The sequence below is a fragment of the Tupaia chinensis genome, unplaced genomic scaffold, assembly GCF_000334495.1.
Source record: "Tupaia chinensis unplaced genomic scaffold, TupChi_1.0 Scaffold000097_1, whole genome shotgun sequence".
NCBI classification, from domain to species: Eukaryota; Metazoa; Chordata; class Mammalia; order Scandentia; family Tupaiidae; genus Tupaia; species Tupaia belangeri.
The window spans coordinates 7,098,852-7,117,355 of record NW_006159559.1 but is presented as its reverse complement, the minus strand read 5'-3'; the positions used below and the strand labels follow the sequence as shown (position 1 = coordinate 7,117,355).

The following is an 18,504-nucleotide window of genomic DNA, read 5'->3' as shown; positions in this document are numbered from 1 at the left end:
TCTCATTCTTGGTGATGTGACTTTATTAACCATATAACTAATTCCTCTAACAACTTGACTTCTGAGTTCCTGGAGCTTTATACCAAAAATCTTTTCATCCACATATCATAACCACCTCTGCCTCTAGTAGCTTCTCATGTCACTCGTCCTAAAAGCTGCTGCCTTCTCCCTGACTTCTCAGTACCTTTCCCATGCTTATGCCAGTGTAAATACACCGGCCTCGAAACTCTCTACACACCTGGCAATCTCCTGGCTTTGAGGCTTTCCACTTGTCTCCTCAGCTCCTCAGACATCCTTCCTTACTATATCCCCTCTTACTCTCCTCCATTTCTCCCCACACTGGAATGTGAAAGGAATCTCCCAAAGCATATCACTGCTATCTACAGATATTTCAAAGTTTCTCCAAAAAAGAACTTTCATTTAAAAATATAACCATACTGTTGTCCAAGAAGTATCAATAATCCCTTAATACCATCTAATATCTCATTAGTTATAAGACACTTATAATGTTTAATATGAATTAAACTTGAGAGAAAATTTCAAATTCGAAATGCTGTGAGAGATAATGAATGATCCCACTGCCCTAACAATTCATGCATATCCTACTGTGAGAATCTCTTCTTCATGGAGCCACTATTTCCAGTGGTTTAGAAATAATGACTTTGAGGGACCAGCAGGTTGCATGGTGGTTAAGGCGCTGGGACACTCCCACATGGCCAACCACAGTTCAAGTCCTGGACCTGGTGACTTGCTTTCTCACTTTCTCTCTATGTTTATCTCTCTGGTCAAGTTAAAATAAATAGATAAATAAATAAATAAAATAATTCTTAAAAAAAAAAAAAAGAAATAGTGACTTTGAAAGGTCTTTCGATGCTTCTATTTTCTTAAAATGATGTGTATACAGATAGGGTCTTGTTTGGCCCCTGTTACTGTCCTTAATTGATCTTGTCTAGCCCCTGTTATTTTCCTTACTTCCTCATTGTGTTTTATTATACTGGTTCATGGCATTCATAGTCTGTTTCCAACAGTGTTAAGAGTCAAGCAGAGGGACCAGCAGTTAGCGTAATGGCTATGTCACATGTACTGGACTGTGGTTCGAGTATTGGACTCGGTGGCTTAATCTCACACTGGGCACGCACGCAGATCCCGAGAGGAGAAAGGAGGAGAAGGGATTGTGGTGTGGCCATTCCCCTTGGGAGGTGATTTCTCGCTTTCTGTCTCCCTGTCTCTCTCTGTCTTTCTGGTGAGCACACGTGCCCTATAGCAAAAACCTCTCAAAAAAAAAAAAAAAAAAGGGCACTAAAAAGTCAAGTAGTAAAAACACTCTAAGGAAACGAAACTAAAGAGCAGGTTGAAGAAAGCAGGAAAGTAGGTCTTCTTTAAAGTGGTGTGGAATACTGAAATACTTGTGTTTCAAAGTAATTTCCAAAAATCTTGTTTTGTTATGCAAATTTTTGAAATACTCTGTTTAATAAGAAGTACTGAAATAAAATGGAATTAAAATTTTTTTGAATTTTAGGTGATGGTTTTTTTAAGCTAATAAAGCAGCTTTATTTTATAGTAACTATGCACAAAATTAGTGTAAAGGTATTATTATGTTATCATAGTAGTCAAAACAATTCTCTAAACCTAAATATCCAGCTATATTAAATCCTGTTCCTAGGAAGGCCTGGCACAAATGTAAGTTATTTGAAAACAAAGAAGACTTCTCAGCCTGTTATGGAAATAGAAGATGATGCAGCTGAAAAGATTCAATTACTTAAGAGCAGTGGAACCTCTATCTTAAGTATTGACAGCTTAGAAACAAATGGTAAGAAATGTGAGGGATATGAGTTAATAAATTATTAATAATCTAATATATTAATTATTTAAATTATTAATGCTTATATTCAGAAATTTTACAAAAATTAACTTGGCTATCTTGGACCTTTTTTGACTGAAGCATGTAGATAGATTTTCTGTCTTCCTAGATGTTTAGAATTACAACTCTAGGGGCCAGCAAGTGGTGTGGTGGTTAGGCACTAGATGGTCAACCATGGTTTGAGTCCCAGATCCAGCAGCTTGAAAATCATGCCAGGTCCATGTGTGTGCATGCCCCAAAATCTCAAGAGAATGGAGGAGAGGAGGGATCATGGTCATCCCCCAAGGGGTAATTTCTCACTTTTCCTTTCTGTCTCTCTCTGGTGAGTGCACACACCCCTATTAAAAAAAAAAAAAAAAAAAGATTTACAACCCTAGAGAAGGTTTAGCTGTATGTTACTGATTTTGAATCTGAATTTTGTGGGTAAGATATTAAGTATTTAAAGTTATTTTAATTTACTATATAATATCAGAAAGCATCAATAAAATTACTTTTATCAGAATTCTTTATACTAATACAATGTATTTGTACTTTTCGTTTAGAACAAATAGTCTCTGAGCTTAATCATAGTATTGTTGGATTGGGATTGGACACACTAGAAGAACAAGAAGAGAAAGAGCAATTTTTTGCCAGGCTTGAGAAGGGCTTGACATCTTCCATCGATTATTCAAGATTAAATAAGGAACTGGATTCTCATGACTCTGCACATTTTAAAGCATTACACAGGTAAAGTTAATACAACATCAACTACTAAATGATTTTTGTGTTTTTCTATATTTTTAGAAGGATGATATGTGCATAGACTTAAGTAAGTAAATATAACAGGCAAAATTAAGTCTTATTTTTAAACTGCAATCTCTGTTCATTATTATAGTCAGAGTTTTTTTACTGATTAAGAGAATATATTGATTTGTATGTCAGACAGTGGAACGTCTAAGCAGATTAGGAACAAATGATAAGAAATGTGAGGGATACGAGTTGATAACTTATTAATTACTCTGATTATATTCAAGATTTTTGCAAAAATTAACTTCAGATATTTGGAGGCAGTGTTTTCAATTATCTCTTAAAACAAGAACAGTCTTTTTTATTAATTATAAGTAAATAAGAAAGGCCAGATTACTGTTATCAACTCAGGGGAAAAAAAAGGAACAGAAAGGAAAGTGGGAACCAGGGAGCAAAGACAAGTTTGGTCTTTGTTCTGCTTTGATGTGTGTTGACAGAAAACCTCTTCTATGCTAGGAATCCTGCCAGTTGACTGAGCTGGTCTTCTCATAATTACCATAGACCATCACTGTTCTCAAGGCCTTTGCAAAACCTGAGATCTTTGATCTCCTTAGTTTAGTTACCCATGTAATTTTCATTTGCAATTTAAATTTGTAATTTTTAAAATCTGGAAAGCAGATTACAATTTTATTTAGGATTTTGAAATCCAAAAGTTTAATTAAGTTAAGGGTCATGACCTCTGGTTACTGGAGTTACTAGTCTCCTCAAGATGATTGTTTCTTCTAGACAGGAGGGAAAGCAATCCATTTACTGATGCGAACTGTACAGGGTGTGATTTTTACTGTACTTACGAGCTTGCAAGTTAGCCTTCCAGTTTCATGAATGTTGACAAGAGACATGAGATTCCTGGGTCAAAAATAAAGAACCTTACTTCTCACACAACACAAGGAGTACCCCTAGAGTCATGTTCATTAGCATTGGTTCCCCATGCCCCATGAGTCCCACAGGGACAAGGCAGAGGATTCAAGATAGATGTCTGCAACTAGCAGAGAACTGTTACAGGAGAGGAACACTGAGCTTGAGAAAGCTACTGCTTTTCTAAGCAGAGAGAAGCTTGCACTTGGGCAGAAATAGTACCTCATCGCTCAAGATTGCTCACTGCAAACACAACCCCAAGAAATGGCTTGGTAAAAAATAGAGCCTTGCCTTTTTGGCATACCCAGTAAAAATGTACAGGAACATTCAGGGCCATGGCAGTCACCTCTCCCGACCATGACAGCACAGATCAGCGTGCACAGGTTTGTTGACCGCAAATTGTTGCTCCTTTGTATATTTCTTACATTTTCTTATTTCTTAACAGTGTTTTTAACTATTGGTATTTCTGTTCTAGAAAAGGCTGGCTAGAGTGCAGCATAGCATTGAGGATGCAATATTCGGTGTTTGCTGTTGGGTTGTTGGAAAAATCATGACTTATTTTTTCTGTTTTTCTATGCAAAAAAATGCATCGTGACTTTTCTGTCAGCTCATTATTACTATTATTATAGTCATGCAGTTTCATGGGTCTGTTCATTTCCCAATAGGGTTGATCAACTGAAAAAGGTAGAACCGATTCTTTGGTCTCAAAGAAAGAAGTACATTGGGGTCTACAGGTGGCTTGGTGGTTAAAGATGCTGGACTCCCACCTGGCCGACTGCGGTTCAAGTCCCAGACCTGGTGGCTTGCTTTCTCTCTCTCTCTGTCCCTCTCTGGTTCAGTTATAAATAAATAAATAAATAAATATTAAATAAAATAATTCTACAAAAATAAAGCAAGCTAGCAAGAAAGAAAGTACATAAATTAGTATTGGGTCATCATGATGCATTTTTGCATAGAAACACATGTCATGACTTTCCCAATGACCTAATAAAATATTTCCAAGCTCCTTTGTCCCCTTGTTGAGTTTTTCTTAGCTTAAGGGACTATTCAGTTTCCATTTCAGGATCAGATTGCTTATTTGCATGTAAATGCTGATCTTGACTTTTTTTCTAGCCCCCACATAGACTTTACTGGTTCTCATAGCTTTTAGTCCATTCTAATCTTCAGTATAGAGGGAATATCTGGGTTGTATTATGTAAATTTACATATTTATGTATAAAATTATTTATATTTATACATAAACTTAAGAAATATGGCATTTGTATGGGGGAAGCCCCAAAACTGAGAGGACTTGCCTGTAATGTTTATTAGTTCCAGAAAACATACCCGGAGATCCAGCGGGGAAGACATGAATTCACTTATGTAAGATAGGAGTGGTCCCCTGACAGCCGGGCAGAGAAGGTCCATGCTGCCATGAATATAGGCTCACATTTGTTAAGATCAGGGGCTGTACATCACCTGTGAGGTCAGCACAAACTCCCTACTCCACAGCAGGGATCCTACAGACACTGTTTGAGGATGACAATGGTCAGCTTATTGATTAGAGAAGCTGCTAGAGCTTGTACAATAATCTAGTGCCTCTGAGCTGGGCATGTTGAAGTAGAAGAGGGGTGCGTGCCTCCAGAACAGCCCCAGCCACAAGCTGAGTTCATGAGGTAAGGGAATGCTTACATGATATTCCTGAGGCCTAGCCGGACAAGCAGACGTGTGTCAAGGTGATGAGGTGAAGAAAGAGGGAGGAGAGCTCAATGTGTGGAGCCTACCCTCAACATTTTTTGCTTTTGTGTTACTTCTGCAACTTTAATTAGTCTTTGAAGATCCTTGTTTTTCAAAATATTTTCTTTGTAGCTCCCTAATGTTTAGCTTTTTTTTTTAAGAGAGATTTTTTTTGCTATAGGGCATGTGTGCTCACCAGACAGAGACAGAAAGCAATAAATCACTCCCCAGAGAGGATAGCCACGCTGCAGTCCTTTCTCCATTCTCCTCTCGGGATTTTGGGCATGCATGTGCGTGTGCCTTCTATAGTTTTAAGCTGCCAGGTCCAAGACTCGAACTACGGTCAACTACGTGAAAGTCCAGTGACACAAGCAGTATGCCATCTGCTGGTCCCCCTAATGTTTAGCTTTTGATTGAACAAGAGTAGTATAGAAGAAATATATAATTTAAGAGGTTTTTTCTTAAATATGCACAAAGTATCAAATGAAAATATACTAGTATATAATACTAAACTAAATATTTTTTTCCAGTAATGAAGCCAATATAGAACTGACTGAAGATGAGCATGAGAATGAATCAAAACATGAACAACTGGCAGGTAATTTCATTGATTTGAAAATGTCTGATATTTGAAAAGATAATAATGCTTTTAATACAGACATTGACAGGAGAAAAACAAAAAGAAAATCTCATAGCTTTGCTAAGAGCTTTGAGCAGGTAGAGTTGGGTTGTTAGTGTTGAAATCTGAACTACTAAAAAATTATAAAAAGTAAACCACTGCTTCATTTGTTGTGTGTTCAGTAGACAAATTAGGAAGGCAGAGAAAAAATTTTCTGTACCAGAACTGTGGGAATCTGTAAAGCCAGGACAAAGTCTTCCAAATTATAATGGTACAGAGGTAGACCTTTTTTCGTCTTTTGTCTTCCTGCCAACCCCCTACCCCAACTCTCTTAAACACTTTAACTCTTAATCTTCTTAACAACATGAGGTGAGGAGTGTTTGTGACTTGCCATTGGTTCTATAGCTGAAAGTAGGACAGGTCATGTTTTCAGTTTGGTTTGGTTTGGTTTGAAGAGAGATTTTTGCTGTAGGGAGTGTGCGCTTGCAGGAGAGACAGAGAGACAGAAAGCAAGAAATCATCCCCCAGGGAGGATAGCCATACCACAATCCCTTCTCCTCCATTCTCTTCTCAGGATTTTGGGCACACACACACACACACACACACACACACACACACACACAGTGACCAGCATGAGTTTCAAGCTGCCTGGTCTAGGACCTGAACCACAGTCAGTATTGTGGGAGTCCATAATCTTAGCCTCTATGCCACCTGCTGGCCACCATAAAGTTTGTTTCTTTTATGATAGAGAAAGAGAGAGAGACAACACCCCAAATGGGGTCTTGGTTTCAGTGCCCAGGATTGAGAAATAGCAGAGGTCATTTAGGACCAGTATTTATCTGAAGGAAGGGTTAGAAAGAGGTCTTTTGTAAGTACTGTAGAAGCCTTACAGTATAGTTGCCTGCACAGACAGAAAAAAATAATGAAAAGCAAAACTCAACCTTTTCAAGAGTGTCAAGATTTTACAAAAGTGCTGCATTGTATAAGTAAGAAATTAGAGATTTTTGTCATTTAAAACAACCTAAATATTAAAAATTAAAGGTGATTTAAGGTCTTTTGGACAGTTCTAGAAATTTTTAGTTGGCTAATAATAGAAAAGATGAAAAGCATTAAACTCAAGCCTAGCTTTGATCACACAGACCATAGGGTGCCACTGTTTGATGCTGGAGCCATATGGGAAGACCCAGGGTTCAGGTCCCAGGTTCACCTGAGCGTGCAGGACACACTGCAGGTGTACTCATCACCCGGCTGGCTAGAGAGTTGGGGGAGATCGCCATGTGCTAAAACCTTGTCAAGGGTTCCTGTCTTTCTCTTGCTTTCCCTCTTTTTCTCTCTCATGAAAGAAATTAATACACCTGTGTTTGAAACTCCTAAAATTATTTCAAAATACAAAAAAAAAATCAACCAAATGAACCTAAGATAGTCTTACAAGTTGAACTCTCATTAAATCCTTGCCATTAAAAAAAAAAATGTTCTTTAAAGATATCTTGATTTTATATTTCAATAAATTATTCTTATGCAGACTTCTTTTGGAAATAACAATCTTTTCCTAGAATCTGACTTTGACAGAGTGATCCTTGTACTTTCAATATTATTTTCTTCAGAAAATTACAGTGATGACTTTGAAGATGAGGAAGATGTTGATGTACATTTAACTACTAAAGACGAAGAGATTCATTCCAAAGAAAATTCCAAACCAGAAAAAATAAATGTACCCAAACAGGTATACATCAATTAATTATATATTTGACAGTTTTGCAACTTCTTTCATCTACTTGGTTGACAGTTGTCATAGGAGGAGCGCAGAATAGGAGTTCTTCATAGTCTTGTCATTGTAAACTTTAAGGTATCTTGACACTCAGTTAATTTTTTTTTTTTAAACTTGGGATGTTGCCTTTATAGAAATCTTAATGAAAAATCAGGACAGTTGACGACTTTATAAGGAATTTCTTTTGCCAAATAATTTCCTTAAGTTAAGCCTTGGAAATTGAAAATATAGTTAAAATTTCAATACTATTTTTTTTAGTTTTTTGTTTGTTTGGTTGGTTTTTGCCATAGGATACATGTACTCACCAGAGAGAAAAAGACAGACAGCGAGAGGGAAAATGGGAAATCACCTCCCAGGAGGGTGGCCACACCACAGTTCCTTCTCCTCCATTCACCTCCTGGGACTTTGGGCATGCACACACATGGGCCTTGCCTGATTTTCAAGCTACTAGGTCCAGGACTGAAACTGGTCAGCAATGTAGAAGTCCAACAATGTAACTCACTATGCCATCTGCTTGTCCCCAAAACAAGCAGAAAATGTTTAAAAATGCATCAAACTAAATGTAGAAACCTCATAGAGATCTATATGGGTCAGAATCAAAATGGTAAGGGATTAAAGCTCTGTTATTGGATGAGCCTATAGACTATGATATGGTTCTCAGGGACCCTAAAGTGTTGAAGTACTTTATCTACCTTGCCATTTACTTGATGGTCTGCCTTCCTGAAAATTATACCTTTGGAAATGTAAATGAAACAATGAGTATAAAGTATTTTTGGCCATGAATTTTAAACATTAAAAGAAAATTGATCAGGAATGTTACAATTGCTTGACTTGTGTGTAAATTAGCTCCATTGTGTTGCAGTTCAGAACAGGAACCTTTTGAGCAAAGGTAGACAAGCAGATGTTACTAGATGCTTTAAGGAAGACTTATTAATGTCTAAGTTAATTTAGAACATTTAGAAGTTCTCTCAGAGCTATAGTCTCTCTAGTCTTGAAGAATTATTGATGAATGGAAGTGGTGGAGAAAACCTGGAAATTACGGTTCCTGACTTTTTATCGTGGACTAAAGCACTGGTTTTCAAAAGCTGTTACTGTTTACATGTGACCAATTTATGTAATTTTTGGTGTCCAAACGTAATCACTTTCCTCTTTTAATTTAGGAAGAAGAGAAAACTGGCATGCTAGCTAATGGTAACTATTCTGTATGTTTACATATTTCAGTTGGGTAAAAAGTAGACTTTACAATTTCATCTAAATAATTCTGAATAAATCATGATTTATCTTTGTGTTTAAATATTTCTAAGAAATTAGTTTATAGCTTTTCCTAATAGGCCCATCTTGAATCCATCCTATTATATTAGTTATTTTCCTCAGGCCCTCTGTCTTCCACATTATAAACGTACATTAGACCTGTATACAAGCAGGGGTGTGTATGTTGATGTTTCCCTGCTTTCTCATACACCGGAAGAAAATTATGCTTGTTTTCTCTGTGTGTGTGTGTGTGTGTGTGTGTGTGTGCGTGTCTATGTCTACGTTGCCATTGGGACCAGCAGTTAGCGTAATGGCTATGTCACTGGACTCCCACGTAGTCGACCGCGGTTTGAGTCTTTGACCCAGTGGCTTAAACTCACACCGGGCGCATGTGTGTGCGTGCCCAAGATCCTGAGAGGAGAATGGAGGAGAAGGGATTGTGGCGTGGCCATCCCCCCTAGGGGGGGGATTTCTCGCTTTCTGTCCTCTTTCTCTCTCTGTCTGTCTGGCAAGCGTACGCGCCCTATAGTGAAAACCTCTCCAAAAAAGAAAAAAGACTACGTTGCTATTTATATATGTAAACATTTATATTTGATAATGATTACATATGAGTAAATCATTTTATTAGCTCACAGGGACCACAGAAATTTCTCTACATTCCTTATATATATTTTTCTTTCATATTTTTCCAGTTGTGCTGCTTGATTCATTAGAGTCTGTTGCAGAGGTCAACCTTGATGAACAAGATAAAGCAACAACAAAACCAAAGGCCCTACCTGAAATGGCTGATAGTGAAATGATAGAAACAGGTAAAGGTGTTTGAAAAACTGCCCATTCTGTAGATACAGAATGCTTTGAAATAAGTGACCTAATTCCTAGGGAAATCTAGATAGTAACCATATGGATAATAAGACCTTTAATCCCTTCATTTTTCTATCATATTTAGCAGTTTAAATCATCAGAGTTTACTTATAATGCCACTTAATGTGAGTAGGCCAGTAAGTGTGATTTCAGATGACTGCTTATTAATGAATGAATGCTGTTGATACAAAGTATAGCAGTGTAGGTGAGTATTATCTAGTTTCCTGAGCCCCTCCTGAGTATTCTGTTAAATTTGACGTGTGTAGGGGAAATGGGCCTTTGGTCTTACTGTGCTTTTGCATATTTCTTTCTCTGTAGGAAAGAGGTGAGTCAAATTCCAAAATACTGAAATGTCTGGGATCAACTAGACTTTCCTAAAGTTTGTATGTGTCTTTGACACAATGCCTTTTCAAACTTTATTAAAGCAGTAGACCCCTTATCCCAAATTTAAATCTTACGTAGAACTTTGTATATAGGTAAAATGGTACTTCACCAGAATAAATAAAGAAGCTGGCATTTGTGACATTTCCCTATAAAAATAATGAGAATAATGGATTTTGGAAAATTTTTTAGTCAGAGATTGTTACATCTTCCTGTCACTATCAGCCTTTAGTGTGTTTATATATTTTATTTTTAATGTGTTGTATAAGAATATTCTTGACTTACCACATAAATAGTTGTAAGTGGGAACTTTTTATTAAGCTTGCTTTGCAGTCCCAGGATATTAGTCAACTAAACTGATTCAGATGCTTGGACAAAAAGAACAATAGAAAGCTCTAACCAACTCTAAAAATCAGCTTCATTTGGTTTTTATTTATCTTTTTATTTTATTTTTTACTTTTTATTGACATGTAAAATAACTGTAGACAACTCCATATATCATAAATAATGCAATTTAATGATTCTTTTTCTTTTGTTTTTTAATTGCCGTAGAGCATGTATCCAGAGCAGAGAGTGAGAGAACACTCCCCACTGCCCCATCCCTCCCATGGATCATGGTCTACCACACTCCTTTTTCCTTCATCTCCATCTTGTCAGGATTTGGGGCACGCACACTCATGTGCCTGGCATGTTTTTCAAGCTGCTTGGGCCGTAATTCAAATCATGGTCAGCTATATGGGACCCAGCTTCCTATGCCCAGCACTTAATGATGGCACTACAGAGTCAGCCCAGCAACTTAATGAAATTTCAAACATGGAACATACCCATATAATCAGCAACCGGATTTAAAAAAAAAAAAAAAAAAAAAGAGGACCCAAACTACAATGTCTAGTTAAATCGCTTATTTTTAGTCACTGTCCTTCCAAGAATTATTGGTATTTTCACTTGTTTCATATATTTTCATTTCAGAGTAAAAATATGAAAGTTTAAAAATTACAACTAGGGACCAGTAGATGGCATAATGGTTACAGCACTGGACTCCCACGTAGCCGACCGCAGTTTGAGTCCCGGACTGATTGTTTGAAACTCACACAGGGCATGTGTGTGTGCATGCTCAAGAGAGGAGAATGGAAGAAAAGGGATTGTAGCATGGCCATCCCCCCAGGGGTGATTTCTCACTTTCTGTCTCTCTGGGTTTGTCTGTCCAGCAAGCACATACGCCCTATAGCAAAAATCTCTCTCTTAAAATAAAAATGATGACAATTTTCTTATTGAGACATTTGCTGCCCAACTGAGTATTTAACCATAATAAAAATGTGTGAAGAGCATGGCTGTCCCTCAGCCTTATAACTCTTGATTCAAGTAACTTTGTCATTTGTACTGTGATACCCTGACCTCTTCCACAGTTTTTAGTAAAACTGAAAGCAGACATGAATTCTTTTAAAAGGCCAGTATAGAACTACAACTTTTTAGATCAACAGTATGTTATAGGAAACTCAGATGTATGCACAATGGCCAAGAACTATCTTAGGATGTGCATAACTACAAGGAAATGAAAAGACAAAAGTTACCAAAATTATTACAGTTATATGTCTTAAAATATTACAATTACATCAATGTCACATTGAGTAGCATTTCAGGTTCTATTATGATTTTTAAGTTTTTTTTTTTTCCTTGAGGTATTTGCCTTAAGGTGTGTGTGCTTACTGGAGAGAAAGAGAGACAGAAACAGTGAGAGGGAAGGGAGAAATCACCCGCCAGGGGGGATGGGCACACATACACACACACACCTAGTGTGATTTTCAAGCCACTGGGTCCAGGACTTAAACTGCAGTTGGCCATGTGGAAGTTCAGTGATACAACCCCTCAGTTATCTGGCAGCCCCATAATTTTTAATTTTTAAGGTATAATTTAAATAGGGATTTCAGTCCAATATCTGTGAAACCTAAGATTTTTCTCTGAAAAACTAGATTTTTTTTAAAGCACAGTATGAGAACCATTGCTTTAAATTATACAAAAAAAACTTAGCTATAAATAATATATTGCTGAAAGTAAAAATCTTATTAAGATAATCCAAGCAGTTATATAAATCTGTAGTCCTTTTGGTCTTATTTCTTAAACATCAGTGACTCTAAAACAATTTGATTAGTCAATTACTGGAAGATAGTAGAGGATGAGCTTTATTATCATATAGATCAGGATTCATTTTTCTAGCCATGCCAGTTACCAGCTGTGTGACACTGGACATTTAATGCCTCTAAGCTTTTTTCCTCTTATTTAAAAAGAGGCTTACAGTGGTTACCTGAAATAATTGCCCAGTACATTGAGAAATTGAGTAAGTCCAGCCATGGTGGCACAAGTGGGAGCGTGTCACAAGGTGGTGGCTAAAACCTCATGAGAAGCCCAAGTTGGTTTCCACAGAATGAACAGGCCAGGCTCAATGGAGCATGCCTGTGCTCCTAGCTAACGGGGCTCGAGCATGAGCATCATGACATGGCAGCAGGGCTCTCAAAAATGTGTTCCTCCATTTTTCTTTTCCCTCTCTGTCTCTCTCTCTCTTATCTCCTCAAAAAAAAAAATTCAATAAGCAGTAGCAATTCTATAATTGTAATGATTTAAATCAATAGTACAAGATTTGGAGCTGACAGAGGAAGCTGGATTTCACAAGGCCAACCATGGTATGTGTTCCAGCCCTGGCAGCTTTGGAAACTTGCCAGGCACGCATGTGCATGCCCGGGATTGTGGCGTGATAATGTGCCATTGGGGAGAACTTCTCTCTCTCTTTCTCTCTTTTCTTTGTTTCTCACATGCATGCATGTACCCTTTGGCATTAAGGAAATATTAAAGTACAAGCTATAATAAAGAATCTCAAGGCATGATGTATAGAAAATATTGTCTGTAGGGTATTGAATTTACCTTGTATTTCAAAAATACACTTAAAAGTCTTCAAATCATCATTTGAACTTGGTTTAGGAACTGAAAGTTCTTAATGTTTTGTTTTGCCATGTTTCTTCTGGTATTAAGCAAGTTAAGTTTAGGTGTAACATTATCAAAGGTTATCTTTTGGTAGTAATATTACTTATGAAATTATTTGTGGTTCATTGTACTAAAGAGGTTAATAAATATAAAACTGAGGTTTTTCTAACACCAAGCCAGATCTAGCATATTTACATATTTCTGTCTGTCTCATACGCAAATGCCATTTTGTCTATGGCTACGTGACTGGGGTGCTTACCAGGATGACAATAGTGTTCCACAAAATTAAACCTTTACCTCTGCAGAACAGGATTTGACACTTCTCAATTTTCTGAAGTTGAAAAATAAGGAGCATTTTACATGCAATCGTATATAGGATAACTACTTGGAGTTCTCTCTTTTTAATGTAAAAGGCAGGAAAGTAAGCCCTTCACTTTTCTTTTGATAAAATCAGAATAAGGTTAACTTACACGACTATAAAATGATTTTCAAAATTTCTTAGTTAAAGACTCAAGTTAGAAAAAAAGTATCCTTGGGACCAGCAGTTGGTGTAATGGCTATGTCGCTGGACTCCCACATAGTCGACCACAGTTCGAGTCCCAGACTCGGTGGCTTAAACTCATGCCGGGCGTGTGTGCGTGCGTGCGTGCCCAAGATCCCAAGAGGAGAATGGAGGAGAAGGGATTGCGGCGTGGCCATCCCCCCTGGGGGGTGATTTCTCACTTTCTGTCTCTCTGTCTCTGTCTGACGAGTGCACACGCCTTATAGCAAAAACCTCTCCGGAAAAAAAAAAAGAAAAAAGAAAAAAAAGTATCCTTGCCTGCTCTGTTTTTTGAGCAGCCTATAATAGCTCTTTATCCTCCATTTCTACTTTCTAACTTTAAGATTTTTGTTTTCTGCATGTGTGCTCTCTTGTTACTTTCAAGCCTAGAACCCTTTCTTTCTGACACCTCTTGCTAAGTTAGAATGAACATTCAGTTATACTATTTACCATTGAAGTTATTTTGTCTCTATGTACTCAGCGAATGCTAAAATATCCTGGTATTTATTTTTTTCTTCTTTTTCCTTTTTATTTATTTTTTTTTTTTGAGAGGTTTTTGCTATAGGGCGCATGCGCTCACCAGAAAGACAGAGAGAGACAGAGAGATAGAACGTGAGAAATCACCCCCCGGGGGGATGGCCACGCCGCAATCCCTTCTCCTCCATTCTCCTCTCAGGATCTTGGGCACACACGCACACACGCCCAGTGTGAGTTTAAGCCACCAGTCGAACCGCGGTCGACTACATAGGAGTCCAGCGACATAGTCATTACACTAACTGCTGGTCCCATTTCCTGGTATTTTTATGGAGGCAAAAAAGCACCTTGCTTCTTTTTTACATAAAAATTAATTTTCCCCTTAAGTTAGGTTCACCTTAGCAGGCAAGACCTTTTTCCTCATGACCTTCAAGAAAATCTTTGCTGCCTGACTACTGGCAGTTTTTTGTTTTTGTTTTTAATTTGCCAGAGAGCGTGTTCCTTACCATAAAGACAGAGAGATAGGAAAAGCGAGACAGTATCCACCATGGGGAATGGTTACATCCTCAATTCCTCCTGCTCCATTTCTCCCTTCTTTGGGATTTTGAGCACCCATACATGCACCCAGTGTGCCACTGAATCTGGGACTCAGACCACACAACCGGCCCCGTGGAATCCAGCTCATGGAACCACCAGTTCATAGGCTGGACCAACTGTGGGCAATTCTGCACTGACACCATCCTCCTCCTTTTTGTTTTTAGTTTACTTAAGTAAATTTGTTATTGAATATGCTCTAGATAGTAGGCTACCTAACTAGAAAGACTTCTCATTGTAATCCATTCTTACCCAATTTTATATGTGGCATTCAGCGACTTCTTTTGTTAAGAGTTGAAATAGCTCTTCACAGTTGTACATTATTTTATGTTGTATATAGAGGAAGATGAAGCTGTAAGATGAAATACTAGGGGGTTTTTTGTTTGTTTGTTTTTAAGAGAGATTTTGGCTATAGGACATGTGCTCTCGTTGGAGAGACAGAAAGACAGAAAGCGAGACATCATCCCCCAGGGCGGATGTCCATACCACAGTCCCTTCTACTCCATTTTCCTCTCAGAATCTTGGGCACACATGCACATGCACCTGGCATGAGTTTTTAAGTCACTGGGTCCAGGACTCAAACTGTGATTGACTACGTGGGTGTCCAGTGACATAACCATTACACCATCTGCTGGTTCCAAAATACTGTTCTATTTTTAAGCATTAATTGATCACCAGTGGGCCTTCAGAGGAGACTGGACACTCTGTTACTTTTCCTTTTTCATACTTTTCTGTGACTCATTCTTTTTCCTGATTTTGAAAATTATTAATGAAAGTACAAAAATGAGTAAAAAAATACTCAAATCCAAGATCATTATTGTCATTGGCTTCTTTGAATTCTTTTTTCTAGAATTTGTTTGTCAGTTGGTGAGAAGAGAAGGTTAATAGGGAAGGAAGAGTGAAGGATGACATCAAGGTTTCTATTTTGGGTTACTGAGTAAGTAGTGATCCATTAGCTAAAATAGGAAATACTGGTAGAAAAACAAGTTTTGATGGGGAAATACAATGAACTCAGTTGGGGATACATTATATGCATTTTACTTACAGGGCAATCTAGGTGTCTATTAAGAGTTTGATATTCAGAAGAAGTAAGGGCAAATGACAGATTGGGGAATCATGAGCATACAGGTAACAAAGATTAAGTTGAAGCTAAGGATCTTGATGAATTTAGCCAGGGCAAAAAAAAAAAAAAAAAGTAAAGACCAAAGATAAAGCCCTGAGCTGACCCATAGACCATGAAAGATGACAACATAGCCATCAAAGTGGTTGGACTATCAAGGAGAAGAAGGGATGCAGGAAAAGGACAATGGCAAACATCTCTCATGTTAAAGAGAACTAAAGGTGGATAGGTTTGGCTATTAGGAAATTGTTTTTGAGGATACAGTTTTAGCAGGATCTTAAAACATACTCCTTGAAACATAGGAGTGAATTGCAATTGAAAAAATGCAGACTCTAAGATGTTTGCTATTACAGAAAAGCAGAGTAAAAGAGAAAATGATAGTGGTAAGGGTGTGGTAGAGACCTTCAAAGGAACCTGTTAGTTTGGGAAATTTGAGAATAGTTTTATCAAAGGCAGAGGGCTTCATTAAGGATGGTAGGAAAAGGGCAATAACTAGTGAAGTCAAATTTTACAGTGACCTTGTCAGGACACAGCTCAACTTGCTGAGTAGAGGTATGAGACCCGCTGTGATGTCGTGCTGGTAAGCTACAGCTACAGATTACCCAGGTTTGTATTTAACTCTTTTTCCATAATGTTGCTATTGTCCTACAACCTTGTTCACCATTCCTCACAGACTAAGGAATAATGTTAGTGTTTTATCGTTCTCATGTATCTGTGGTGTAATTGTACCTAGGAATTACATTCATCTCAACAGGTGTCTCTTATGGACAAAGCAACAGTGACATTGAAGCCCTACATCAGGCTTATTGTCATATAGCCCATTCTCTGGGAGATGCAGATGGACAAAGAATTGAGAATAATGCAATGGAAAATACCAAGAGCTCTGTAAAAGATCATCAGGAAAATGAAGAGTCTTCAAGAAACGTTTCTACCACTGAGTCAGGTAAAGATGGATAGTTACATCTTTGAATTAGCTGAGACCCTCCCTAAACAGTCTCCGGAACAGTATAATTTAAATACAGTTTGCTGTGGTAATTTTTTTTTCTAACTTAAAAGATTCACTTAAATGAAATACAGGAATTATTGGTTTAATGATTAAGTTAGAGCAAAGAACAGAATACAGTTTCAGTTCCTCATCTAATACACCTTGAACAAATTAAGAAATCACTTAAGTTGATGTCTTACCTTTCACATATACATTAATATTAAAGTTTTTCTTCATTTTTGGTAGAGACCAGTATTTTGGGGTCAACTAGATACGTACTTAGCAAGTGTGTATGGGTTGATATATATTTGATATATAGACTTGCATTGTTTCACAGTGGGATTACATTCTAAGAAATCTGTCATTAGGTGATTTTGTTGTCCGAAACCATCATGTGCATTTGTACAAACCTAGATAATATAGCTTCTACACACTTAGGCTACATGGTATAGCTTATTCGCCTAGGCTATGAACCCATGTAGCATGTTATTACACTGAATACTGAAGATAGTAGTTACACAATGGTATTTGTGTATTTAAACAGATCTAAATGTAGAAAAGCAAAGTAATAATAGGGTACTTACCATTAATGGAGCTTACAGGACTAGAAATTGGTCTAGGTAAGTCAGTGAGCAGGGAACGAATGAAAAGGCGTAGAACATTACCCTACTCTAGGATCTGGTCACGCCATGATCCCTGTCCATCAGCCCTCAATTCCATTAGATGGTAGGCATTCTCACCTATGTCCAGTGTGTTTCAGACTAACCAGGCTAGGGATTTGAACATCTGTCACCATATGGAATCTAGCCTCTTGAGCAGCATGTTACCACTCTGCCTCAGATCCAGCCCCCCACCAATCATTTTTCTTTATAGCCTTGTTCTAAAACATTTTTAAATTTAATTTTATTTCTTTTTTACTTAAAGCTTTTTCTTTGTTTTTCAAAACTAAGACACAAACACACACATAGCTTTGGCTCACTGGAGGTAAGAATTGCCAGTATCATTGTCTTCCACCTTCACATCTGTTCCACTAGAAGAGCCATGATGTACAAAACAAGTTTAAATCAAACATAAAGGAAGTGATGCAATCAAGAGATACAGTAAATACAAAATAGATGAAGCTGCTGCTGGTATAACGTAGCATATTGTTTTATAGTAAACTTTTTTTAGAGAGAACTATTTTACTTAACTTTATCCATTTATTTATTTTAATTTGACCAGAGAGGAACAGAGCAAGGGAGAGAGGGAAAATGAGAAAGGAAGCCGCTAGGTCTGGGACTTGAACCATGGTCGGCCATGTGGGAGCCCAGTGCCTTTAACTACCATGCCACCTGCCGGCCCCTATAGTAAACTTTTTTTATAAGTAGGTGCATACCTAAAATAACAATAAAATCTATAGTACAGTAAATAAATGAACCAGTAACATAGTCATTTATTATCAATACCAGTGCTATGCATAATTGTATTTGTTATACTCTTATATGACTGGTAGTGCATTAGGTTTGTTTGCATGAGCATCACCACAAACATGTGAGTTGTAGATTCTGCTATGATGTCAGTAGATATTAGGGATTTTTCACCTTCGTTATAATCGGAACCACTGCATTCCATCATTAACTGAAATGTCATTTTGGAGTACATGACTGTATCTGATAAATATCAAAGGGAATTTACTTAGTACAAGCAAGTTATAATTTTGTTGGTATTAGGTATGTA

General features: G+C 37.5%; 1 protein-coding gene across 2 annotated transcripts in view; it reads left to right on the top strand.

Annotated features, from left to right (window-relative positions):
- CEP162 (centrosomal protein 162) overlaps positions 1-18,504 on the top strand; it is a 77,202-nt gene that overhangs the window by 11,834 nt on the left and 46,864 nt on the right. Inside the window, exons 4-10 of one of the 2 annotated variants that reach the window (XM_006143369.3) lie at positions 1,664-1,810; positions 2,404-2,587; positions 5,749-5,816; positions 7,442-7,560; positions 8,766-8,796; positions 9,549-9,665; positions 16,558-16,746. In XM_006143369.3, the coding sequence (XP_006143431.1) occupies positions 1,664-1,810; positions 2,404-2,587; positions 5,749-5,816; positions 7,442-7,560; positions 8,766-8,796; positions 9,549-9,665; positions 16,558-16,746 (855 nt within the window). The remainder of the gene's footprint in view (positions 1-1,663; positions 1,811-2,403; positions 2,588-5,748; positions 5,817-7,441; positions 7,561-8,765; positions 8,797-9,548; positions 9,666-16,557; positions 16,747-18,504) is intronic. The other variant, XM_027769906.1, reaches the window with a different exon arrangement.